This window comes from Euleptes europaea, chromosome 11, assembly GCF_029931775.1.
Source record: "Euleptes europaea isolate rEulEur1 chromosome 11, rEulEur1.hap1, whole genome shotgun sequence".
In the NCBI taxonomy this organism is placed as follows: Eukaryota; Metazoa; Chordata; class Lepidosauria; order Squamata; family Sphaerodactylidae; genus Euleptes; species Euleptes europaea.
In genome coordinates, this window is record NC_079322.1 from 48,253,385 (window position 1) to 48,280,132 (window position 26,748).

Genomic DNA, 26,748 nt, shown 5'->3' on the forward strand with positions numbered 1-26,748 from the left:
ACGACAGTGCTACAGAGAGAACATTTTCTATAAAACAGAACTTAAATCACCCACAGCAGGCCACAGTCTACACAGAAAAGGTTAATCTTGTCAAGGCAGCAAACCACACACACATCCCAGAACGAGGGATTTAAGTGACTTAAGTTTATTGTCTAGCTTTGACAAGTGACTGCAGCAAGACCTCATTAAAAATAGATTAGTTACAGCATGCAGAACATATTGCCACAAGACAAAAATTACTACATAAATAAAACACCCTCACACCTTGGCTCTGAGTATTAGAAACTAAGACTAGAAGCTTCAAATAATTTAACATCACACAATGAGGTAGGCAAATATTTCCCTAAAATTAAATGGTTCAGTCAAATATGCCAGGTATTGGGTAGGGGAGCCTCCTGAATCCATTTCAACGAATATATTTCCACTACATGGAAATAATCTGTTTCTTCAGAGAGAAAAAATCATGAAGCCATGAAAGACTTGGCCACAAAAATGGAAGCAAAAACAATTTAGCAAATAAATAAGATTTTTGAAAGTCTTCTGCATTTACAAGAGAAATAACTTTTGATGCATAAAAATTCATATGTGCAGATGTCCACCTAACATTACCATCATACATGACTCCATATGGATCAGGTCTACCTCATCAAAAATGCTTTCCTCATGGAATGTTTATGTGACCTGGATATGCAACACAATAAATTGTTCATAAGGAATAGCTTTTCTGAATGTCAATACTTAAAATTATTATATTCCTATCCCAGGGTACAGTTTGTACCTGTTAAAACCGCACTATGAAATAATCCCCCCCAAATTGAAGGAAATGTGGGGGGGCAGGGGATCTTAAAGCAATCTTGTTTGCATTGTATGCATCCTCTCTTATATCCAAAGCATTTGTCTTAAACCAGGTAAATGGAAAGTGACAGGATATAAACCCTTAAATAAATATATTCATTTTTAATATAATAAACCTTTCACACTGAAGTTCTTGATGCTGTCAGAATTTTGAATTTAAACCAGAAGAGAGTATTTCCAACTCAACTGTCATTTACCGTGTTTCTTACAGGAATCTTCTTCGGTTCTGGCTGTACATCCTGTGGAACAAATTTCACCGGCTCCTTGATCTGTCTCCTTGATCGCTTAGTACCATCTGGCAAAGTTTCCATGGCAATGTCTGTTTCCATGTCACTGCTACCTGCTTGGTCACACTCTGAACACTGCCTGGAAGCACAGAAAAATTCAAAATGAAGACAGCAGATATCACAGCAGTCTTTTTGCAGTCTTCAAAAAAACAAAACCCAAAGACTCAGAAAGATTTTCCCTACAATGCAAAACATTCTCAAATACAGAGGGGTGTACAAGAGGAATTAGCAACAGGGCTTTTTGCTATTTCCTGAGCAGCACCCTCTCCTCCATATAATACTTTTTAATGTCAGATTTTTTAAAGCAGTTTGCAATGCAGCAGCATGGTGGGAAAGAGATGGGTATAGAAAAATAGCTTAACCTTGGATGTCACCCAGGGTTTCTGTATGTAAAAAGGGTCTCTGGAACAGGGCCCAAATTAGACTGTTCATCATCTCCTTTTCTCCCCCATTTTACACCAATACAAAGGAAATTCAGAACTCAACATTCATCATAAACACTGTTTTTATAGGATATATGCCTTACTATTTCATTAGCTGCTGCTGTTTTTAATCCTATGTTAAATTTGCTCTCTGGAGAAAAACTGGCATGGGAGAAGTCCCCTCTCAGGGGGGGGGGGGAGTCAGTTCATCACTTCAAAGATGGTAGGTGGCTAAATTCAAAGAAAATATTAGATTTTTCCTCACCCCTAAAAACTATGGGAAGCCATTCAATCAAAAGCCTGCTACAAGGCAGAACACAGCAACAACCATCACCTTCTTAGTCATACATTTAGATCTCCTTAAAATAGTTAATAAAACTTAACAATTCACATCGATATGCAACTGGAATTACCATTGTAAGAACTACAGTGCTTATGAAGGTTTATCAATGAAACTTTGTGAGCAAAGACATTCTACAGGAGACACTGAGACTTCTGCCTATACAAATCATACAGTAAATGTCAACCACATTTCACTCTTACCAGTTAAGCAAAGCAGAAATTCTGCGAATGAGACACTGTCTCAGTTACGGCTCACTGTTTATGAATCTGCAATACAGTTTCTAGACAAGTGTTTTATTTAAAAAGGATAAGAGGAAACACTATGCAGTTTCAATTGTGCAAGCAAGAGGCACCCTCCTTACCCTTTCTTCAGTAAATAATTCTCAAAAATGCAAAAGAAATAAAAGAAGTATCTAGTGGGATTATGACAATTATGGTACACTACAATGACACATAAAATGCCAATTTCCATAGCTCAGCATAATGAATCCTAGTGTACTTAAAAACAATTGGATTTCAAACCCAGAATATTCTTCTGATGGAAACCAGTGGAAGAGAGAAACTAAGCCTAATGCCAGTGTAACTCAGAATGATATACCGGTAACTCAGCATAACCTTGCCCATGCTGAACTAGAGTCAAAAGTGACTTTTATAAACCAATCAGAGGTTTTTGCCTGTGCACATTTTCTGTTGTAAGTTTCAGCATTTTTATTTTCTTCAATACAAGACTGTGTTAATCACAAGTGTACCATGCTAGGGCATAGATCCAACATCCTTCAAGGAGCCTTTCTCCAGACTAAGAAACCTTCCTCAACTTAAGTGACTTTGAGCCCATTCCTGAAGGGGGGCGAAGGTCCTTAGGAGCTGGCATGCCACCTTATCACGGAACAAGGTGGCACCTACGCCGGCACTGGGGCAAACGCGCCGGTGTCTGGGCGCTGCTGGCCCCCGCTGTCAGCACAGCCATGCCAACAGGGAAAGCCCGCACCAGCATGGGGGAGGGGCTTTCTCGGGGGTGGAGCTGCCTTTAGGCAGCTTCTACAGCCCCTTTACCCCAAGAATGCCCCCTTCAGCAGCGGGGGAGGGGCTGCACCACCTTTTTGGGTGGCGCAGCCTCACTGTTCTCTATAGAGCATATTCCCCTTTTTGTCTTTATTTTATTTTTAAAAATGCTTTTTTCCCCTCCGCGGCGGCCTCTGAGGAGGCAGTGTGGCTGTGCAGCTCCAGGTTGTTGCGGATCTGCTCCCCCCTTTCAGGAATGGGCTACCCACATTCCCTGTTGGAGAAAGAGCCACTTAAGGCGGCTCCAAACTTCACCCAGTGAAGTGGTAGGTAGGCATAAGACCCACCCTACTACCTCATTGGTCTTCCACCTCAGAAATTCAATTAGGCAACAAAATCCACAGGCACAACCTTGAGAACCACCTCTGACTAATCTCAAAATTTCATTAACAGTAAAATCGGGAGAAAGTTATAATTTGATGCTGCATGCATAATATGCATAGCCAGAGCTGGCTAAGAGTTTAAGAACCTGAAATAGCAAGCATTCTACAAACAGGGGAAACATTCTGTTGAACTCCTTATTTATAACAAAGGTCTCATTCTATACACTTCCTCCTGATCTTGAAATGAATATATCAAGACACATCTAAAGATGAAAAGGATGTAATCAATAAGGCCCCACTTCTGTTATAATCTTACCCCAGTGAATGTACCCTAGCTAAATTAAAAGTGAAAACCCCATTTGTGATCTGAAGTGTAGATGAAGCATGAAATTCACGACACAGACAAGCCAGCTTTTTGAAAGAAATAGCTTTGCTACCTCCCTGACCTACTATCACTGAGATATATAGTTTATGTCCTCTTGATCAGAGGGCTTTCAAGGAACCTTTTCGATTCAAAAGCAAACTAAAACCAGTTAATGACAACACAATGTAATCTGGTGATTAAAAGTCAACTGTGCTCCAGCATAATACAGTTACGTTATGTCACCTGCAATTGCAAGCAGTAATTCCAACCAAAAACAAGATACCAGATGTTCACAAACACAATTTTTGATTTTAGTAGGAAAAAACTTTAAAGTTAAAAGAGCTGGTCCCAGATGAAGCTACATATATTTTTAGAAGTTACATTTGCTCATTTTTTCAAAAACACAAACAGGAAAGGTGGAGGGCAATGGCAACAAGACAGACAAGTGTTATACCTGTTCTTCCATTGGGCAAGTGTTACGCTCAATGCGTACTTAAAAAAATACATTCTGAGATTCTCAGGATTCTTACATATGTCCATCAGATAGCAACAATTTAGATATGTGACATTATGATTTATTCCTTTTATAGATCACTGCAATTTTCTAGTGATATGTGCCAAATTGGGAGGATACACAGATTGAGAAATGCTTTCCTTTTTTTTAATGAATGAGCTGAGGAGCCTGCAAGTAAGTCTCTTCTCTCTCCCTTTGGTATTATCAAGAAGAGTTGATTTTTGTATGCCAACTTTCTCTCCCACTTTCTCTCCCCACAAGACACCCTGTGAGGTAGGTGGGGCTAAGAGAGCTCTAACAGAGCTGTAATTTGCCCAAGGTCACCCAGCTGGCTTCATGTGGAGGAGTGGGGAATCAAATCGGGTTCTCCAGATCAGAGTCCACCGCTCCAAACCACCGCTCTTAACCACTACATCATGCTTGCTCTTAGGGTCTTATCAACTCTTAGGGTCCTGAACATATCCCCCATCTTCCTCTTGCTTTTTTCTTCCCTTTACCTGCCTCTCTGCTCCCAGAATTACAAGGGCAATGAGAGAGCTCAATCCTCATCAGACTATATTGCTGCAGCAACCCCTTCTTTTTTTAAATTTACAAACCATCATGTGGAAACCCTACCTTGTCTGCAAATGTGTCCCTTTCAGTGCCTCCATGTTAGGTTCTCAATCATCTGTTTCTCCTAGAAAAAACTGTTGTTGGGATCCTGGAGCATGCTCAGTCCTCAAACTTTCAGGGGGCGTGATTCTTCTCCTTTAATTTACAAAGTCATTTTTTTCTGCATACACTGGTAGCCCATCAACTTGGTAGAAACCCCCTACTTTTTGTGTCATAGGTCTGGCTTTGCTACTTCTGTGACTGGCATGAGCAACCTACTTGACTATTCAATATACAGTATACAAATAGGTGGTAAGTGGAAGCAGACAGTCATGTTTTACGTGCCAGTGGGCAATGGTATATACATTTAGAAACTTTATTCCATCACTGTAGAGGACTGCACATTACACTTCCCTGTAAGATCCCATCATACACTGGCAATACTAGACAAATGGGTGTGTTCTTATCACAATAGCATCTCCCCATGGAGCATGAGAGCCCTTCCTCTTTCCACAACAGGCACCTTGTGAGGTAGGAGGGGCGGAGAGAGTCCTGAGAGAACTGTGACTGGCCCTAGGTCACCCAGCAATAACGTTGCCAGGTACTCCTAGGCAACCAGTGGGAGAGGGGTGGATAGAAGGGTCTTACCAGCTGCAAACTGAGGCTTAGGCCTTGTCGCCTTCGGTGCATTGACATCACTTCCGGAAGTGACATCATCATGTTACCAACAATGTGGGAGATGCTCTGGTATGTGGATTAAAATACCAGAGTGTCTCCCGTGTCGTCAACGATGTGATGGCGTCACTTCTGGAAGTGATGTCAGTGTGTTGAGGTGACAAGGCCTAGGCCTCATCTTGCGACTGGTAAGACCCTCACTGGCTAGCTGAACGGTGCTGGAATGAGAGGGCCCAAAGTGGGGAATCCCCCGCCCCAGGCGAAAGTCTGGTAACCCTACCCAGCAGCCTTCATGAGGAGGAGTGGGTAATCAGACCCAGTTCTCTAGATTAAAGTCCACCCTCTTAACCACTAACTCTTCCTTTTCTAGACCCATTTCTCACATCTAGAGCTGTGAAGGCTCAGACATGTTGGGGAGGGGAGTTTCTTCCCCCAAAGTCTTTCTTTTTCCAACAGAAAATTCGAAAATTTGGGTGAGTACTGAAAAAACTCCTATGAAATATATTCTCTTTTAGAGTGAGTGAAATGCTTTAAAGACAAGATGCTATAAACATATATAGCTGTTACATCTAAGTTGCTTTTCTGCTCTAGAAGGATACCTAATCTTCATGAGGGGTGCATGCAGTGCTTTCATTGCTTCTCAACTGTTGCATACCTTCTGTTGACCTTTTGTCCTGACTCTTTCCTTGAGGTTGACCTTTTCACCTGACCCTCAAACTACAGTGACACATATACCAAAAGATTGGGTAAGAAAAGATTACTTTGTGGGGGGGGGGGAGATCAGAAGGAAGTGGGGCAAAAACTACACCAAACCCTCAAGAGAAAAATTCTGAAAGTTTCATCGAGAACTGAGTTCTCTCTGACCAGCAACTACAAAAGAAAATACAGCATCTAGCTAGAATTAGGGTGCATGTGCTATGGTAGCATAGGTGTATCAGCTTGCAATTTTCTCACAAGTACTGGGCATATTTGCAATTTTGCTTGTATTTAAATTCCATAAATATGTCAAATATTACAATTTTATATGCTAAATTGTAAATGATGCATGTCAAAGCAGTAAAATTAGTTTAAGACAGTAAGTATTGCATATATCTCAATTTCCCCCAAAATTTCAGTGCCCCCCCAAAAAAAGAAAAAAAAACTGATAAAAATGTGTTTTTTCCTGTGGCTTCAAAATGTCTAGAAATTTAACATCTCTGTTCACATCCAGAAAAAATTAAAACTTTTAACAGTTGCCCCAATTAAGAAGAAACATCAGAAGGACTCAACACTTACAAGGCACAGAGTAAAAAATTTGGGAAGAAGAGGGGAAAAAGCATGATAGAAACTGATTCTCTTTGTATGCATTTACGATATTCTTACCAGTAACTGTTTTTGGTCTTCCTTGGCATCCTTGAAAGTGGCGGGTCCAGACATCCAAGATGATAATGCAGTTTACAAGTATCACACAGCAAAAGGAGATGTTGATCATGGTTCTTCTTGCAAATTCCACAACTTGGAAATGCAGGAGAAAAGTTTCATTTGAGACAATGCACACACTTTACTGAATTATCTCAATGTTTACATGGTTAATATTTCCTCTACATGTCTGATGGCTGTTTGTGACTTTTGATACAATGATTTGCATCAATCATTTTCTTTAAGTTCCCAATGAGATTAGTTTAGTCCTGCAGAGAGAGTGCTGGCCTGACATGTGGGATACATCAATTTAACCCTGAACAGCTCTGAAGAACTCATTTTCCAGTCCTCCTCTATAAAATAATGGCATTCACTTACTATGATATGAGGATAAATTAAATTTAATAAGTAAACTCTCTCCGTATTGCAAGAGGTGCACCATGATCAATCCTGTGATTATTTTCAATTTGTGAGAGATTGTAAACAATCATTTCAAGTCACAGCTTAAAAATCCAAGCAAACATGAGAAGAACAGCAGTGATGATAGAAACCATCCTTAGCCTTGGACTTTAACAGTCAGCTATAATTTTTTTCAACATCCAATTCTAGCACTTCAGATCATTTAAACAGCAAAATGCAAGAGGTCATTAAGTGCTAATTTTACATATTCTGTGTTATAACAAATTAATACTTACAGTTACTTCAGTAATTTATACAATTATGACAGTGTAGCAAAGAGAATCAGACTCATTCTGAAATGGATTGGCAGCAGATTCCGGATTTTTTTAAAAATGAAGTATTTTTTTATACAGCGCAGAATTAATATGCGGGATTCATTACCATGACGTGGTGAAGGCCACAAGCTTAGATGGCTTTTTTTTAAAACGATCAGTCAGAATTTTATTTTTATTTTACTTTATTAGATTTTTAGGCCTCCTTTTCCTGACCAGGTCAGGCTTAGAGAGGCTCACAACTATTTAAGACACTTAAAACCAAACCACAGTTTATATTACAGGTACATCAGTGGTTATTAATTATGATTGTTAAATGGAACCTCCATGTCTGGAAGCAGTAAATTCTGATCATCAGATGCTAGAATAGGAAATATCCATCATTACCACATCCTGTTCGAGAGCTTCCCAGAAGTATTTGGAAAGCTACTGCTGGAGACAGAATGATGGCATAAAATATGCTCTGACCTGATCAAGCAAGAAATTTCTTACCTTTTAAAAAATGGCTTATGGTTTTTAGTGACTTAATGATAAATGGGAAAAAGTAGAGTAACAAATACATGTAATTATCATCAATAACACACTGATCTTCCAACTGTAAACGGAATATTAAACTTAAAATATTAAATAGTCTATATAATAACTCCCAGTATACAAAGCACAAGTCCATAATTACTGCGTGGTTTTTTTCTGAACCATCTAAGGTAGAAAACTTAAATCGTGGAGGTCTTTTAATCATAAAAAAAACTCCAATACAGTATATTGACCTTTCTTTTGAAGTGCTGCCAATGGATGGTGAAACCCCAGTACTGATATTCTTATCCTAACATTATAATTATAATGTTAATGTTTTAATTTAAAAACCTGAATTAGCACATTGCATTTGTACCTAAACAAATCATGTCTGTAACCGTATTAATAAATTTATTACCTAGAAATAAAGACAAAAGATGAACAATTTATATTCAAAAACTATACGGAACTGTGCTGATCCATGGAAAATATCCAAAGGCATCTGGAGTGCAATACATTTTTATTAGTACCAACCATAATATTGCCAAAGCAGTAAAAGCACAAGCTCTAGAGTTTCCCGGAACCCTTCATCAGGATGGCCATTACGTTAAAACAAAAAAGAAGGGGGTGGAGCCATTTCAGGGCATGTTGGCAGAGTCCCAAATTCTGCAATTTGAAGCTTTCTTAAAATGGAAGCCAGGAGGTGTTACAGACTTAATTAGGCTGCATGGTGCTCGGTCTAGAACAGAGGCCCCTGAGATTCCTGGGAGAAAGAAACACAAATGGAGTCTCTCCCTTTTGAAATATAAAAAAAAAACAGTTACAGTTATTCAAAGTAAATGTTTCAGTTTATACAGGCATCTTATTCTATTTACAATCAGTAGATATTGCCACATATTCCTACTACTTGCCTATAAAGTACTGCTGGAAGGGTTGTCGTCTTCTGGGTTCCACCTTCTTTTTTACTTGGCTTTCTCTCTTTGGGTGCCCGCAAAATCACTGGGATATTCAGTTTCTATTGGTTTTGAAGAAACGCAAGAATAATTTGTGAGAGAGATGTGTAACGGAACATCCTCTGTTGTTTGTCAGTGAAATCTGGCTACACCCAATATGCTAAAAATTATGAGAAACCTGCTTAGTCAGGTTGCAAAAATGACTACACTCTGTGCTTTGTCCCCAAGCTAGTCTTATGAAAAATGAGATTGTATTCCCATATTTTGAATGGGGAAAAAAGGCAAAGAGATATAGAAAGCCCTGGCTTTTCAACATTCCCCCCTTTAACAGAAGAAGCTTTAACAGAGACAGACAAGGACAAGCTGGTTTAGAAGGTTAAAAGGAAAAAGAAAAAAGAAAAATCCACTGCACTTCACAAAAGAATATTGAGGCAGTTTATTTTCCTCAGCATCCCTGCTACAGTGGTGCTCCATAGGTTAATTAGAAAAATTATCTTATTGGACCAAACTCTCCACAAAGCAGGAGAGATTCTCTTCGGGTTTCTACTAATCTGCAGTGTGCTAGCTTCACAGACAGCAACCATCTATCAAAGTCATTTCTCAGTGGCCCTGTGGGCCTGCATCTGTTCAACCAACTGGAAAAAAGTGTCATGCAAGCTGTGCAAATGAAACTGCTACTTTTTTATTATTATTAAATGATTGCACCAGCAAACACATTTGTGGATTGTGAAATCCATTTTTAAAAGGTAGGCAAGTACTAGTGGCAAACGTCTATTCACGAAGACAGATTCACATGTATATGATAGGCCTATAAACCTGCTTGGATTAAACATTCCAGCACAGTTCAGCAGAAAAGCACTTCTGCAGACATTTTTAATCCAACAGTTAACACAAACCAAAAGAACGCTTATATAGCTATAGTTGGCCTAAGGTCCAACTTCTTGAGAGCTTTTCACTTTACATAATCTTAAAAGTTTAACTATGGAACATACGCAAAAGCCAGGAGCCGCTTTACATTGGGAGTGACGTGAAAAAAGCATTCATGTTCTTGAGAAATCTGTTAAACTGTGCTGAATAAAAGCCTTTTGCGAAAGATGTGATGTGAAGTGCAATGAAATCAAAGGCCAATGAAATTCATCAGTGTTTCAGACACAGCCAGCTACTTATTAGAACACACAAATTCCACAATTTGGGAGATGGTGGTGGAAAAAGCACCAATCTGGAAAAATGGGTCCCTTTCTAAACATAAGTGAAAATATGGCCCAATAAAAATATTTGATTCCCCTGATTTACAATCTTCATACACTCAAGTGGTACAATAATTGGTAGGCTGCAGCATCCACCCATCACAATCAACAAAATGGTCATTAATGCTATCAAGAAAAAGCCCTAGACCCTCATTGTTTTCCAAAATTGAACACATTTCATCTCTGTAGCTAATTTATAATGATAGCAACGATGTATGGTTTTAGCCATGAAATTCAGGAAAAGGAGCACAAGAAAACAATATTACCCCCCCCCCAAATAAAACCTGCTGTTTGAAAGCTACAAATGTGTGTCAGAATGAAAAAAACAACAACAGTGAAGAATACAGCTAGATTAACTTGTGCTTCAGGTTTAGCTTCATCACAAATGACAGGTCAATCAGTTACAGCAAATGAAAGAATTTTGCAAACAAGATAGCTAATACAAAAACAAAATTAAGCTACAGGTTCCCAGTAGGTAGCATGCAGAGCTCTAGATATATTTCAATCAGAAATCATTATCTACAAAGTAAGGCCAGGACTTTATCAAATCTATCTTTTCAGCAGCAAAAAGTGACAAACAGAAAAGGCTACTCTTAGGAATATTGCCAGCAAGACATAAAAAAGAGGGAAAGACAGAGATGGGAAAAAACAAACAACCTGCCCAATAATTCTACCAAGCACAGCCCACACTCCTTGTCCTTCATTTCGTAGTTTTGCATTCATATTCTGAAGTTCTTCTAAGGATTCACACAGCTGAAAAAGAAAGCATTATGGAATTTATTTAGCCATTTTTATCCAGGAGGAGGCATCCTTTACTTACAGTACCTTTTATCAAATAGATAATTAAATAATAAAATTGCTCATTCGTGTCAATGCGACTGAAATCAGTAAAGTTAATCAGCCATTCAATAACACTAGAAAGAAAACACAGGCATCCATCTGGTTCGTAAGAGAGAACCAGAAGCACTTTGACAGTAAGACTATAATGGCAGTCAAGAAACATCACAACAGTTCCACTCTGTTATTTCCATCTGTAAAGCTGTGCCAAGTATTTCTGTGCTGGGAATCAACATTTCAGAGCGACACACCTGCACACTTGATACAAGACGAAAGCAAATATAAAGCCATGTTATGTTTTGTAAATTTAACTGGGAATTGTACCGTCATTTCTGACAATCCCAACATCAAGGGTCACCTTCATGCACGTGTCTTTTTGAAAGCAAACGGGAACAATGCCATCTGCAGAGTTTAGCTCTTTACGGTAACCTCTGCTCTTCATCATATCATCTATCTCATGTTACTACAGAATCAGCTGCTTCCCAAAAATGAAGTATGAGAGGGGTATTGTTAATCTGAGATTCCTACTTGACGCTGGCAGCTCATTTCAAGTCAGCTATCCAGGTAACTAACTGTGCATGTGCACATGTGCACAAGCAGCAAATAGGATGACAGCAAAGCTCAGGCCCTGGCATCAGTTGGGAAAAGATGAGGATCCCGTTGCAACAGGTCAATTCCTTACCGGGCTGTGGTCAAGATCAAAATTTGATTTAATCTAACAACGTTTGGGAAGGAGACATGTCAATGATTTTGTATGTAGTTACATGTCAGTTCCATAAAAAGAGCTTTTTATTGAGCACAGCATACAATTTGCACCTTGTGTGAAGCTGGTTTTTACCTTGTTGTATTCCACATGAAGTTTTTCTTGCTCATTCTCCAGCTTATCTTTAATCTTCTTTTGTTCTGCCATGTTCTCTTGGATCTGGATCATGCGCATGTTTCGCTCTGAAATAAGTTACTGTTACCTTTAGTTACATTTTAAGTATATCAAGTAAAAAAGGTGAAATCAGTGTGGGTAACAGCAAAAGTATACAAGAACACATTTTTGTATTCACAGCCACACGCACCTATCTATCACAGTCTGCTTCAGCCACCTTTGGGCTAAATAAAATTTACAATAAAATGTATTTAGTTGACTGAAACAATCAAATCGTGAAGATTAAGATTCCTATTAATAAGTAGATCATACTTTCCATATCAGAAAAATAAGACAGAAAAGGAATAGCAAAAGGAGTAGTAGTAAAATCACTAGAGGTTTGTACAGTGCTACTCTTGCACCTGATCACAAAGAAAGGGTTACAAGAACCTAGCAGCACTGTGGTCAATTAATGCTTAGAAAATATTTCCAATCTTTAAATGTCAAAGGCTTCAACAAAAATGTTTCTTTAACTTCTCATTCTTTCCTTAAGCACTGTACATGTCAATTAGTGGCAGATTTTTCTCTTTAGAACTAGGGGGCAATTCTTTAACACACACACAGATAAAGAGAATGTGCAAGCTCATACATGTGTACACACACAGGTGTCATTAAAGCAACCTTTACATACAGACAATCAACAGTTTACTGGGTTACCCATTAGGTTACTGTGGGAAAAAAAACATTTTTGCCCCCTTACCAAGGTAATAGTTCACAAAATCAGCTGTCAGAGCTGGCTGTTTGTGTTTCCGCCTTCCATCCACACTGGAACTGGTATCTGAAGTATCCACTGGAAAGATGTCTGTACTGATTCCCATTAATTCAGCTTTGCGCATCAGTTTACGAATTGCTGAAGCACTACTGGTGAGTGGTCGCGGCAGTTTTTCCCTTGGAACCCATGCCTGAGGCCGTGTGGTGCGCGCTAGTTCTGCCTTGGCACGATATTGTTGTAGTCTGGCATTAATTCGGGCCTACAGTTAATAATAAAACATACACACATAAAAATAAGTGGAATCCAAAATACTTTTGCTAAGAAACCTCATCTCCATTTCTAAAACATACACACAAATGTTTCAGTAGGGGGGGAACCTGCTCTTTATAGTACAAAATAAACGCCTGTAAAGTGACGTTGTACAGTGACCATGAAATTCTGGGTTGGACAGAAATAAATAAATGTAATAAATAAATAGGGCCTTCCCATTCACAGAATGACATCTGCTTGTGAGAAGACTGCTATAGTGAGCAGAAGGCAACCTTCATGCTTAACTCTCTGCGACCAGAAAATGAAAAGCATGAAAGAGTCCTTACAAGTTCAGGAACAAGATTAATATATTTAAACATTCAAGAAAACCGTGCATTGCCACCTGCTGTATCACAATGAAAAGTATGGTTTTCCATACTACAGAATCTTCAACATTCACAGCAGCTACAAAGAATGAATACATCAGCCATTTATTTCCCAAATCAACAAGCTTCCCCTAGCTGCCTGATTGAGCTCAAATAAGACCAGACTGAATATAGCAGCAGGGCATGGGGTGGCACGGAACGGTGATAGCCTTGGGACTGTGGCGGTGGCAAAGAATCTCTCATGATATCTAACAAAGGTTCAGGATTAAGGAAGTTGGGTTTATTCTAAAGGGGAAAATAGTATGAGCTGTGGGGAAGCTTATGCATCCAGGAAAAGTAAATGTAAATGTTCATTACATGGACAGACAAATCATGTTTGGCTAGACTGCATACAAGAACGTAAATAGCTTGAAGTGTTTTGAGAATTACTACTTCAGGCATCCTGGCTTTATTTCCACCCACAGCAATTCTGCCAGTCTGGTTTTGCCTACTGTATTAATTGTAAATGCAATATCGACATTGGTACAGTACCTGAGCTTCCGGAGAGAGCTGTTTTTCTCTCTCTTGTAAAGACATTTTGCAATACGATTGTAAAGCCAAGTAGTTCTTGCGCTTCCATTTTCTATCCATCCTGTCTGCATGTTGCTTACAATAAGCAAAAAAAGGATCTGCAATATCCTAGTTTAGAAGAAAAGGGGAACATAGGAAAGTTTGCCAAAGAAAATAGTTCCAGACAATCAGAAAGAGAAATGGTAATCGCTTGGATCCAGCAATCTGTGGGAGCAAAGACAGTGGATTTTTCCCTTACTGCTCTCCCCCACCCCTAGTTCTTTCCGACCCCATAAAAGTTAATTGCTGAGGTTGTGGAACCCACCTGGAGTAATAGCCACATGGGTTGGGGGGAACCCCATTGTATTGATTTAGCTTTTTAAATTTGGTAGAACAGATAAAATTGATTTACAACTAAGACATACATTAGTTTTATTGTTTTGACTTCTTATAGAACTGGTCATCACCATAGCCCATCTAAGTGGATTTTAGTGGTCAGGTAACATACACTGACTAAGATCTTTGCACTGGAGTTCATTTGCTAGCCTTTTTTTTCTTTAATGAAATCTCACCTCCTCTGCAGCTGCTTCAGACAACAAGCCTTCCTTCTGAGCACAAGTCACATGGAAATAGGCTCTGCACATTCCAGCATCACAACTAATGCAAACGCCAGTCCTGGCAAAACGAGGATCTTCACAGAAACTGCATTCCTGCCACATATCAAAAGTAAGTTATTACAAAAAAGAGACTGAACAATGTTTATGCAGTGTCTAAAACCCATACTAGATACTTTCACAAAAGAAAAGAAGGATCTCCTTAAGCAACTTACAATTGAAGAGACAAGCAAGGAACAATAGGAAAAGGGAAACGGGGGGAGGACGCAAACAGTAGGCTGATAGTTTACACATTACAAATGCTACACAAAATCTAGTTAGTGTTGGTTTTTATAATACACAAAAAGGCCACAGATAGAGGCAAGGCCACATGTTTAAAAGAATGATTTCCCCCAAAACATCATTTTAGGAATTCTGATATGCCAGATAAAGGTTCAAGTGCCACTCCAAAGTGAAAAGCATGATGGAGGAAATGTGAGAAATGTATCAAAAAGGGGTCAAGTGTAGGAAAACTCTCATCAAGAGGCAGAGGCAGGCCTCTCAAGAATCCACTTGATTCAAGCGTTTCAAATATTTCTGCAGGTAGCTTAATGCCTGGGCACGGGCCAGAGGTGCAGAGAGGTAGGGAACTGGGAATGTCAAAGCCAGCTGAGCAGCATCTGGTCGAGCATTTGTCTCACTCATTCCGCAGGCAATTTAAAGTTTAAGAGCAGCCATCCTGGCAGAACCATCACCAACTTGGGACATCATTGTGGCTCATTACCTGCTACAAGTTGTGGGGGGGGGGGCTTTTTTATAAACTCTATTTTTATCAATCCATATTTCATTTTGTAAGCCTCTCTGAGACCCCCAAGGTGGGAGAAAAGTGAGATAAAAATATTCTAAATAAAGTACATCTTAAATTGAAGCTGCTTTGAAACCTTTCACCAGGCATAATTAGTTGAACGGCCTTGCACTTAATCAAGACTGCCCTATTCTTAGTACCTTTCAACACCGAGCGTTAGCTATGAACATAAGTCAGTGCTGCCTTACACACATTCAGCAATTTGTATGGATTCACAGCCCATCCAACAAAGAAAGGTTCACAAAAAAAATGCATGCTAGTTCTAACTTCATAAAATTTTGAGTCTTCAGCAGCAAAAAAAAAAAAAGCTAAACCAAAAACAAGCAACATTGAATTTTGCCTACAATATATAACTTAGTGATTAACTTTACCTTTGCTCCATACTTGGAATAGTTCATTTCTGTAAGTGTTACAGGTCTCAGTTTGTCAATATCTCCAAATGCTACTCCTGGAACATAGAGGGCACAAACTATGTGGACCCACCTATAAGAAAAGAGGAACTTATTTTACTATATCTTCGCCAGAACAAGGATACAGAGCAGAGGAATACTGTTCTCTTATCTACAAAAAGAACAATAACATATCAGACAGACGTATGATGCACACATGTGAAAACTAAAATAAGGATGGAAAGGACAGAGTGCTCAAGTGATCAAAAATTACTTCATATTTTAACATTTATATTAAAATTCACAATTTTGAAATAATTAAAGATGGATGGCCTAAGAAAATCACAGAAGCAACTGCTAAGTGGTAGAGCACCTGAAAAGGTGTCAGGCTCAATCTCTAGTTAAAAGGATCTTGAACAGTAGATGATGGGGAAAACATTGAGATTCTGGAAAACTGCTGCTAGTCAGGGTTGAAAATACTGAACTATGGTCTAATTCAGTATACAGCAGCTATATACATGTGGCCAACAAATAAATATGAGACAGTATGCACATATTACACACACATATATGCCCTCTTCATTTGAAGTGTCAAACTTCAGTTAACATTCTGAAGTTCTGTTTTAGGCAGCATATACTGAAATATCAGGCAATCCACCCATGAATCCAAAACACACAAAAGACCAACAAATCAAGCTCATAACCTTAAGAGAGCTTGCTTATGGTTCTGGAAATCTAGGTGCATTTCCTTCCTTATGAAATGATACCAGTGTGTGGCACAGAGAATAGTTTTGCCAGAGAAACAAGGGAGGGGGTAGTTACCCATCTTCACATTATCTTCTATATTTTCTTTTTAAGCAGCCAAGGTTTTGGCTGGAGATGTTTGATACTAAGTTTTAATACATCCTCCCCCACTACACCCAGCACAGTTCAATATAAAGATACACATCTTCAACAAGCAGCTGCTTCTCAATTTAATTTGCACAGTTTTTTCATGCTCCACTGGTGTATTAAATGCTGCTGCACTCTGTAGGAGTTTATCTATGATAAACCCAACAGCTGGCTGCTTGCTTCCTACTGACCTTCTCAAAATGTTTTAGTACGTGTCACACAAGTACTGTAGTATTACAGATTTAAACTGCCATTTCAGTATGATTGGCACACAAGTGTCTCATTTCCTTAGCCACCTATGTGCTAACTCCATCCTGAATTTTTATTAAAATACTCAGAAGTCAGTCAAGTTCACAGCTGAAGCAGCTTCAGCTGCTTTTAATACCAAAGCCAAAATGTTTTCCTCCTCATTTGTTTAGCTGCACATGTTTGAGAACCTTGTAATTAAGACAAATTGGGTAATCAAAGAAGAATAATCTTTCTTGTTACTTTCCCATCTATTTTGCTTCAAGCAAAGATGACAGATGTCTGGGATAGGGAGGAAAAACCAAGCTCAAATAAAGATAATGGCCTTATTTGGGGCTGGTTTCTGCTATCTAGCAAAAGAAAAGGATTTCACTACATGTATTATATATATATATATATATATATATATATATATATATATATATATATATGTATGTATGTATGTGTATATTTGTGTATATATGTATGTGTATGTATATATATGTGTGTGTGTGTGTATGTATGTATATACATATACATATAGATATATACACACAGACACCTCTGAAACCCTAAGCAGAGTTACACCCTTCTAAACCCATTTAACAGAATGGATTTAGAAGAGTATAACTATTTAAGATTGTGCTGTAAGTAACGTGCACAAAACAGAATATGAACATCAGCTGAGAAAAGGAAAAAGGGGGGGGTGCTCTAGGCTCTGAAAGAGAACCCTGGAGGAAGAAATTAGGGACAGGACGGGGAGCTCAAACTACTGCCTTCTCCCCTTGCAGGCTCCCAACTTGTTTTTAGTATTTATAACAGTTGAGAACCCTACTGGAAGCCACAAATTCAATGCTGTGGATCAATTTAGGCAGCTATAGCTATCCTAAGAACTTTGTGACTTGAAAGTGCTGGGGTTTCTTGTTTGCTATTTTCTCAGCTGCTCCACGGAGGAGAGAAAAGTTACGTCTGATTCTTAAGAATGGACTCAGTGCAGAGAATACAAGGTCAGAAAAGATTGACTTTCAGAGACCTATCACACTAGTATTTCATTAAGACTAACCTGCCAGCATCTGTCTCCTTGAAGATTCCATCTTGGTTGGGACAGAGTTCACAGCTTGGTGATACACCACATTTACAAGCATCACAGAACCACGGTTCAGTAGAGTTTTCTGAAGCAGAGCTCATAATAGAATCACTTTCACCATCAACACCATAACAACCTAGGAATGCAAGAAATTCAAACCAATCAAAATAGAAGGATATTCCAAGAGGTTTAATTTAGCAGCCAGAGGAGTTAGGGAAACAGAGAGCGCATAAGAACACTGGGGGTACTGTTCCCTTTCTTTCTGAAAACTATGTGAACAATACACTGAGCATGGTCAACCATAGTAAATGGCAAGCTGGGCTCACAAATGTGCAATGAATGGCATAAATGAGGCGTTGTGGGTTCACATGAAAGACTGCTGTGGGTCAACAGACATGAAAACACTGAAATTTCCCCTGGTTCTGAGATGGCTTATTAGTTTTAATATATTTACAGACGCACTATTCAGTTATGTGTTCAAGCATCAAATCACACGCTAAAATTTGATTAGACTGAATATTTGGCTTGCTCATTCATGTTGCTTCAAAACTGCCAACTTCTATTAAACATGTAAGCTTTGTGCAAGGAAAACTAACATTAATTCATTTTAAAATGAGTGTTTTTTGGGGGGGAAAGAAGAGTGATTATACTTACATTTTTAAAAAACACTCTTCAGCTATGGCTGTACACAGATCTTATGAATGTTTGAAATTAAACAGTTTTAAAATACCTGTAGTACCAGAGTCTGTAACACTTACAACAGGGTCAAGGAACTTTTACTGTTTCTATGCCACCCAAAATGTGTTTAAATCATTTCTAAGCCAACCATAAATAGGGATGCTGGCTGAGATTAGAACCCTTCATTCTGCAATCTAGCTTGGAATATGAATAGTTTGTCAACTTGCCACAGCTGTGATGTCAAGGGATGATGAGCCTTCCGTCAGCAACCAGGCTTAGCTGAACCAACTGCTACCCCAAACTGTTGAATTCCCTCCCCCAGAAGGTAACATTAAGGCTACCCTTACAGGCTGTCTGTAGCCAACTGAAGACTATGGAGGTTACCGCACTTTGTATTCCCAGCGATGTATTAAGAGTTTGAAAATGTTATAAAAAATACTGTTCGCACTTTCTATGTATTCCCACCGATGTATTAAGAGTTTGAAAACGTTATAAAAAATATTGTTCGCACTTTGTTTGGCCCCTTTAGCTGTGAAGACGTCTTCCAACCATTTATTAGCCGTGGTATCCAAAAAACTCTTTCAAAGCATGTTTTTTATAACATTTTCAAACTCTTAATACATCGCTGGGAATAGAAAGTGCGGTAACCCCAATCTTTAAATTCCTTTGAATTAGATTACAAAACATTGTCCAGTTAATTTAATCTCTGATGTTATTTATGAATTGATTTGATGTTTTTATAGTAAGTTTTATGACATTTGGTTTTGATTGTATATTTCAATTTTGATTTTTATATATTTTAAATTAGATTTCTTATCTGCCTTAAGGACCCATATGGAAAAAAGGCAACACATAAGAACTGTAAACAAACAAACGTATGAGGGCACCCCAATTGCTTGCAAAAACCACCTTGTAATTTCAAAAACATAGGAAAGCAGTTTGGCAAGAACAGAAGAAGACAGTTAAAGCAAAGAAAGCAAGTGAGACTCATCCATGATTTTCAATCAGAATTCCCAAGCAACACAAGAGCAAAATACACAGCTCGCATTTAAAATAATTCAACTGAAGAACTAAAAAAAAAAGAAATTATGAAAATTTCTTATGTTCTTAAAGCAATTCACATTCTGTCTCACATAAATATTTTTCCACCTAAAGTCGTAAGAGGCCAAATAGTATATTACATGATGTCACTCACATTCTAATTTAAGCATCTAATGCAGTCTTGCAAATAATTACGAGACCCTGCCTTCCCACCCTATCAAATGCTCAGCTGTCCATAATCTAGCCCATGCAACAGCGCTTTGTACACCGCTGTCCTCATATCAACGACAAAACAGGCTGTGCAGAATCAGAACACTCAAGAGAACTGAGTTATTACTTGACCAAAAGCATTTATGTATTGCTATAAAGTGCTGACTAAAATAAGAATTAGAAGGTCTGTTCTGAAAGGTTCACAAATTGTATTGAGTTAAGTTGCATACAGTGTTTAAGCAGAAGATTTTCTATTTTTAGGGGAATGGGGAAAGATCTAAGGAAGAGAACATCGGAAGACTTACAATCTATTAGATTTGCAGTAAGGGTGAGTGATGCATGGTCACAAATCCATTACTTTTGCCCATCAGCTCTGTTTCATAACTAACTAAAGCAGGGGTGTCCAATCTTTTGGCTTCTCTGGGCCACATTGGAAGAAGAATTGTCTTGGGCTGCACATAAAATATACTAACGACAGCTGATTCATAATGTTTTAAGTAAGTTTACGATTTTGCGTTGGGCCGCATTCATAGCCGTCCTGGGCCGCATTTGGACAAGCCTGAACTAAGGCATCATACCACAGGAACCCACACTTATTGCTGCATTAACTTATTTAAATGTATAAGCCACTAAACTACCAGATGACCATCAAAGCAATTTGGAATGGCAACAGCAAGAGACACAAATACACAGACTTAAGTCACACATGGTTATTACTTGGAAAAAATAAACACATAGTACTACAAAAGGTATACATGTTCAGTTTTTCTGATCCATTACGTTAAGTGACCAAACTAGCTGCTATATCTGTTTCACCAGTGATTAGCTGAACTGAAAAACATCAATATGTGTTTTTACCCAGTGGCTGCAACTGTCTCTCTAGAATCTCCATATTAGTTCTCTGATAATACTATTGTTTATATACAGCCTTATGTATAATGGGAGAGACAGAGAGGTGTTCTGAGTGAACTTTTATTCCACAATCACAAGAAATCTACCTTTCCATTTGAACGCAACAGAAGAAACTGCGTATGCATTTTCCGTGTAACATGTAACAGGCACCCTCTGCAAAGGGAAGTTGCAATTTTCAGAAATTTGCAGGCGCTACGAAATGACTCATTAAGGGTTATTTTCTACAATTCTGCATAACTTTAACCTGCTACAATCTGGACCTTCTGACAGTATGTCATTTTTCTTAATTTGGCACTTGACTGTTCTTTACTTCAGTGGCCAGTCTTCGCTCACAATATATCAGAAAATGCTGCAATATTTAAAGCAATTGCTATGTTCTCCTTACACATCCCATTTTGTTTTTAACTAACATTGTTCAACAGTGGAATCAGCTACCTGGGGAGGTGGTCAGCTCCTCCTCACTGGCAGTCTTTAAAAAGAGGCTGGACAAACATTTGTCAGGGATGCTCTAGGGCTGATTCTGCATTAAGCTAAAGGGTTGGACTAGATGGCCTGTACGGCCCCTTCCACCTCTATGATTCTATACTAAACACCTCCTGAAAACAAACAGGCCTGCTTCAAAGAATGGAAAGAAAAAGGAAGACAGATCTTACAAAGATGGCATCTGAAAGTGTCAACTCCCAAGAAGAGTGCACCAAGGGTGGCTATTACTACAGCCCAGGGTTCCAAATTATGAAACCCTTATGGGCATGTGTATATAATGTGGACATCAGAATAATCAAGCATCAAAATATTTTAGGAAAACTGTAGCAGGCCTTTAATTTATAACTATCCAAGGTCAATTTCCTACAAGTGAATAACCATCATTTATGTCACATGCTATGATATGTACCAGACATTTTTCTTTAGACACACTACAATCAATGCTTCAGTAGAACTGACATCTCAATTGAAGGTGTTCTGCTATAATAAGCCAGTTACAAGATCTTCGCACAAAAGCAGTTATCTAAAGTGACAGGACTGAGCTTAAAGATTTTGTTTTTAAAATCTGGATTTATCCACAGAAGGACATGTCTTTCTATGAAGGAACACTAAATATTAATTGTACTTTTTTAGATTTAGTGAACAACATCCTCACTGAACACTCTCAGAGAACACTTGGCAGCCAAATCTTAAGAGATAAGTCTTCTAAATACCTTAACTAGAAAAGTGCCTATTCTTAAGACTGGGGTGACTGTATGTAAAAAAAAAAGAGGGTCCTACTACATACAACACAGATTCATACTGTGGAGGTTTTGCCAAACAGTATCAAGGCTAGGGAGGAGATTTTCCACCCTCAACCAGAAACTGTATCCTTTACTTTTCTACTCCCCCCCCCACAGCCTCGTCTCAGTGGGCAAAAGAAAATAAAGCAGCATGCTTGGGGCTGCCCCCAAGTGAATACTAAGCCTCCCTCTAATGACCACAGAGTTTTGCAGCCCACACTTTGAAATGGACCTGGAAACTCACTGGTAATCACTGCAATTATTTCGGAACTCAAGTTCTGTGTTCTTTGGTTAGTGAGAGTTTAGCAGATTTATTCTAGACCACATGCAGTTTCTGGAGCCTTTCCAAAGTAAGCCCCCTATAATGCTAACTACAGCAGCCTTGTCTACAAGTTACCAGGGAATAAATTACGGTGCTTAGGTCCACACTGAGCATAGCTGGCAGACTAATTTGAAAAAGTGGTCCTGGCCAACAGTCGCCATTTGAAAGTTCCAGGAAAATTCTCTGAGGGTAAAAGTCTGATCTTCCGGGGCGGAGCAACCTGCCCTGAGCAGCCCAACAAGATCACCATGATCACCCCCTATCGACAACTCAGTCTTCTCTAAACTAAATTTCCATTTATTGATCCTTATTGATCCCATTATTGACTCCAGGAACCAATGACACTAAACAAACTTTTCACAATAGTGCTTTCGCCATATATCTAATAGTCATGAGTATCTGATCCTACCATGTGGATCAAGGAGGCCGCCCAACTGGGTAGTTTTTTTTTTTTTTGAAACCTGAGAAAACCCCAGAATTTTAGGGGGGGGGAACCCAAAACCTGGGGGGGGGGAGGATTTAGGAGCTCATGTACCCCAGTACTTCAAAAACGGTAAATATGACACCAGGGGGTGGGGGCATTCACAGTAGAGTGCAGTGCAAAGGTACTAGCTTTCAGCTGGATGGGATGGGAAGTGAAGTTGAAGGGAAGCAAGCAGCTCGTCATCTGGTTACCCTTCTGCTGGGAGGGGGATAAATGAGCTCAGATAAATGCGTGTTTCATTAAACCCAAATCGACCCCAAACTAAAGAACCCTTTTGATTGAAAAAGTGTCTGTCACACACCTGGAGTTTATCAGACTTCATGACTGGGACAGCAGAAAAAGAGCCTTGGATACTCACCGTGAAGGCTTCTTCTGCTCTGGGATACGGAGGCCATCTTAGAGCGGGTGTTTTCTCTTCCTCTTGTTCCGGGAGGCAGGACCTAAAACTTAAACTGCCTATCCCTGGAGGGAACGCCCCCGCCCTTTTCAGTCAAAAAACTTTCCGAGCAAGAAGCTTAAACGTTAAACATAGAAACAGTAAGTAAAGAAAAGTAGACAGATATAGAAGTAATGCTTATTTGTGACTGTAACTATAACCATGCTAATAAAAACTGTATGTAAACCATGCTAATAAAAACGGTATGTAAACCTAACCTGAGAACTGCGCTAAATCAATTCAAATTGAGCTAACCAATTTTTATTTTAGTTAAATTTAGTAGCGTCCTCCTGAATCTACGTAGACGTCTGGGAGGGCAAGATGGCCTCCGTATCCCAGAGCAGAAGAAGCCTTCACGGTGAGTATCCAAGGCTCTTTCTCGCTCTGGGAGAGAAGGCCATCTTAGAGTGGGACTTAAAAGAGCTGTCCCTGCCCGGGTGGGATCAGACGTCATGGAGGATGCTCTGAAGAACACACCTTCCAAAGGAGGCGTCAGCCGAGGCATAAAGATTAAGTTTATAATGCCTCACGAAGGTGGAAACTGAAGACCACGTTGCGGCTTTGCAGATTTCCTCAATAGGCACTCTGCGATTAAAAGCCGCTGATGTGGCCGCACTCCTAACAGAGTGTGCTGTCAAACCTGAGGGAACAGTAATTTTTGCTGTTTTGTAAGCCTGAGTGATGCAGTTAGTAATTGTGCGACTGATGGATGCACGGGACATGGACTTGCCCTTGTTTGGGGCTGTCAGATTGATAAAGAGAGTGTCTGACACTCTCAGATGTTTTGTACGGTCAATGTAGGTATGAAGGGCCCTTCTAAGATCTAAGGTATGCCAGGTTTTTTCTTTCAGGGTTTTAGGGTTTGGACAGAATGAGGGAAGTATGATATCCTGATCTCTATGAAAACGGGAGTTGACCTTCGGAATAAAGGAAGGGTCGGGAACAAGGACTACCTTGTCCTTGTGAAAAGTGCAAAGACCTGGCCTAACCGATAGAGCTCCTAGCTCTGAAACTCTCCTAGCTGAAGTTATAGCTGTTAAAAATAAAGTCTTCATTCTCAACAGATTTAATGAGGTGTTCCTTAAGGGCTCAAACGGATGTTGAGTAGGGGCTGTTAGAACTGTATGCAAACTCCAGGTAGGGTATCTGTGTTTGACCGGAGGTGAGATTAAAGTAAATCCCCTTAGAAAGGCCTTAATATGTGGATGTTGAGTTAGTGGGAAACCTGATAACCTTGGGACAATGGTAGCAATCGCCGACAGTTGATGACGCAGGGTTGCTGGAGATAAACTCTGTCGCCGTCCATCCTGTAAGAAGGCTAGGATGTTGGAGATGGTGGGCTTGATTGGATTAAGCTGTTTTCTTTGGCACCACCTTACAAAGGCTTTCCACATGGTGTTATATATCCGCTGTGTAGAAGGTCTTCGGGCAGCAAGGATAGTGTCTGCTATCTCTGGGTCATAACCCAACTTCAGGAGGCGACCCCTCTCAATACCCAGGCGGTCAGTCTGTACCAGCCTGGGTCTGGGTGAAAGATCGGACCCTGGTGGAGATCTGGTCGAGGTGGAAGCGTCCACGGTTTTGCGATGGACATCTCTATCAGAGTGGGAAACCAAGGGCGCCGCAGCCAGTAAGGAGCTATCAAGATGACTGTGGCCTGAAGGAGATTGATTCGTCTGAGGACTCTGGGAAGGAGTGGGAAGGGAGGAAAGGCATATAGAAGTCCCGATGGCCAGGGTGCCGGGAGAGCGTCCGTCTGCTCTGCTCCCGTTTGGATGTATCTGGTATAATACCTTGGTAGCTGGTGATTCTTGCTGGATGCGAAGAGATCTACCAATGGCGTGTCGCAGTGAGTTGTCAGGAGATGAAACACGTCCCGGTTCAGGGTCCACTCGGCCTCGCTGAGATCTTGTCTGCTGAGCCAATCTGCGTCGACGTTGAGGGCTCCCTGGATGTGCTCTGCTGTGATGGAGTAGAGGTTGGACTCCGCCCAGGACAGGATTCTTAAAGACTCCTTGTGCAGAGTCGAGGACCGGGATCCCTCCTGTTTGTTCAGGTGAGCTTTGGCTGAGACATTGTCCGTTCTCACCAGAAGATCTGATCCGGTCAGTTGATGTTGGAAGTGCAGGAGGGCATAATAAATTGCACGGATCTCTAAGGCGTTGATGTTCATTCGCCTTTCTGGAAGTGACCACGAACCCTGTGCTGGCTGACCCTGGAGGGTGGCACCCCAACCCGTAAGAGAGGCATCCGTGAACAACTGTAGAGGTGTTTGCCAAATGTAGAGAACCCCTTTTTGTAGATTTGCTGGTATGGTCCACCACTTGAGGCTGCATTTTGCCGCGGCAGAAAGAAGGAGACACTTGTTTTTCTTTATCAGGATATCCTTTTGAAAAGGCTTGAGGAACCACTGAAGGGGTCTGGAGTGTAGTCGCGCCCACTGTACCGCTGGAATACATGAAATCATTAGTCCCTGCAGCTTCGCCAGGGTCATGAGGCGGACTGAGGATGATTTCATGATTGTTCTCGCTAGAGAACAAATCTTGCGAATCTTGTCGGATGGGAGGACCAGGGAGTTGGCGACGGTGTCTATGTACACTCCTAGATGGCGAAGATGTTGGGTCGGAGTGAGATGGCTTTTCTTGCGGTTGACTAGAAAGCCGTGGCTGTCTAATAGCTGGAGCACGATGTTTGTGTGTTGGGTACTTTGCTCTCTTGACGATGAGCAAATTAGAATGTCGTCGAGGTACGGGTGGAGCCGTACACCTTCCTGACGTGCTAGGGCTACCAAGGTCACTAGGACCTTGGTGAAGACTCGTGGGGCTGAACCGAGACCGAAGGGGAGTGCCCTGAATTGAAAATGATGACCATTGTGTAGGAACCTGAGGTATCGCCGGTGATCTGGGTGAATAGAAACGTGGAGGTAGGCCTCGGTCAAGTCCACGGAGGTTAAGAAGTCTCCTGGTCTTAAAGTCTCTGCTATTGAATGTAGAGTCTCCATCCTGAAGCGCCTGTATGTGACATGTTTGTTCAGGTACTTCAGATCGAGGATGGCCCGCCATCCTCCGTCTCTTTTCGGCACAGTAAAGAACACGGAATATATGCCCAACGATTGCTCCGAGGGGACTACATATTCTATGGCCTTGATCTCCAACAGATGTTGGATAGCCGTTAAGGTTCTGAGTTTCTTGTCTGGTTGTCGAGACACAGGAGACACTACTAGACGATCTCGTGGTCTTTTGCAGAACTGAATTTGGTAGCCGTGGGTGACAGTCTGTAAGACCCAATTGTCTGTATGGGCAGGCGACCATTGGTGGTGGAAGAGGCTGAGTCTGCCTCCTACTGGTTGTTGCCTGGAGTCACTGTCTTGGTTGACGAAAGGACTTGTCACCTCTGTCATTTTGGAAATTCTGGGGTCTGGAGG

At 40.2% G+C, this 26,748-nt stretch overlaps 1 protein-coding gene across 2 annotated transcripts in view; it reads right to left on the bottom strand.

Moving 5' to 3' along the window:
• Positions 1-26,748, bottom strand: part of PHF14 (PHD finger protein 14) — a 147,165-nt gene that overhangs the window by 100,371 nt on the left and 20,046 nt on the right. The window contains exons 5-14 of one of the 2 annotated variants that reach the window (XM_056857413.1): positions 17,953-18,112; positions 15,756-15,867; positions 14,499-14,636; positions 13,909-14,055; positions 12,731-13,001; positions 11,953-12,059; positions 10,935-11,030; positions 8,989-9,092; positions 6,798-6,929; positions 1,053-1,221 (exon numbers count right to left, since the gene is read on the bottom strand). In XM_056857413.1, the coding sequence (XP_056713391.1) occupies positions 1,053-1,221; positions 6,798-6,929; positions 8,989-9,092; positions 10,935-11,030; positions 11,953-12,059; positions 12,731-13,001; positions 13,909-14,055; positions 14,499-14,636; positions 15,756-15,867; positions 17,953-18,112 (1,436 nt within the window). Of the gene's footprint in view, positions 1-1,052; positions 1,222-6,797; positions 6,930-8,984; positions 9,093-10,934; positions 11,031-11,952; positions 12,060-12,730; positions 13,002-13,908; positions 14,056-14,498; positions 14,637-15,755; positions 15,868-17,952; positions 18,113-26,748 lie in introns of both variants that reach the window. The other variant, XM_056857414.1, reaches the window with a different exon arrangement.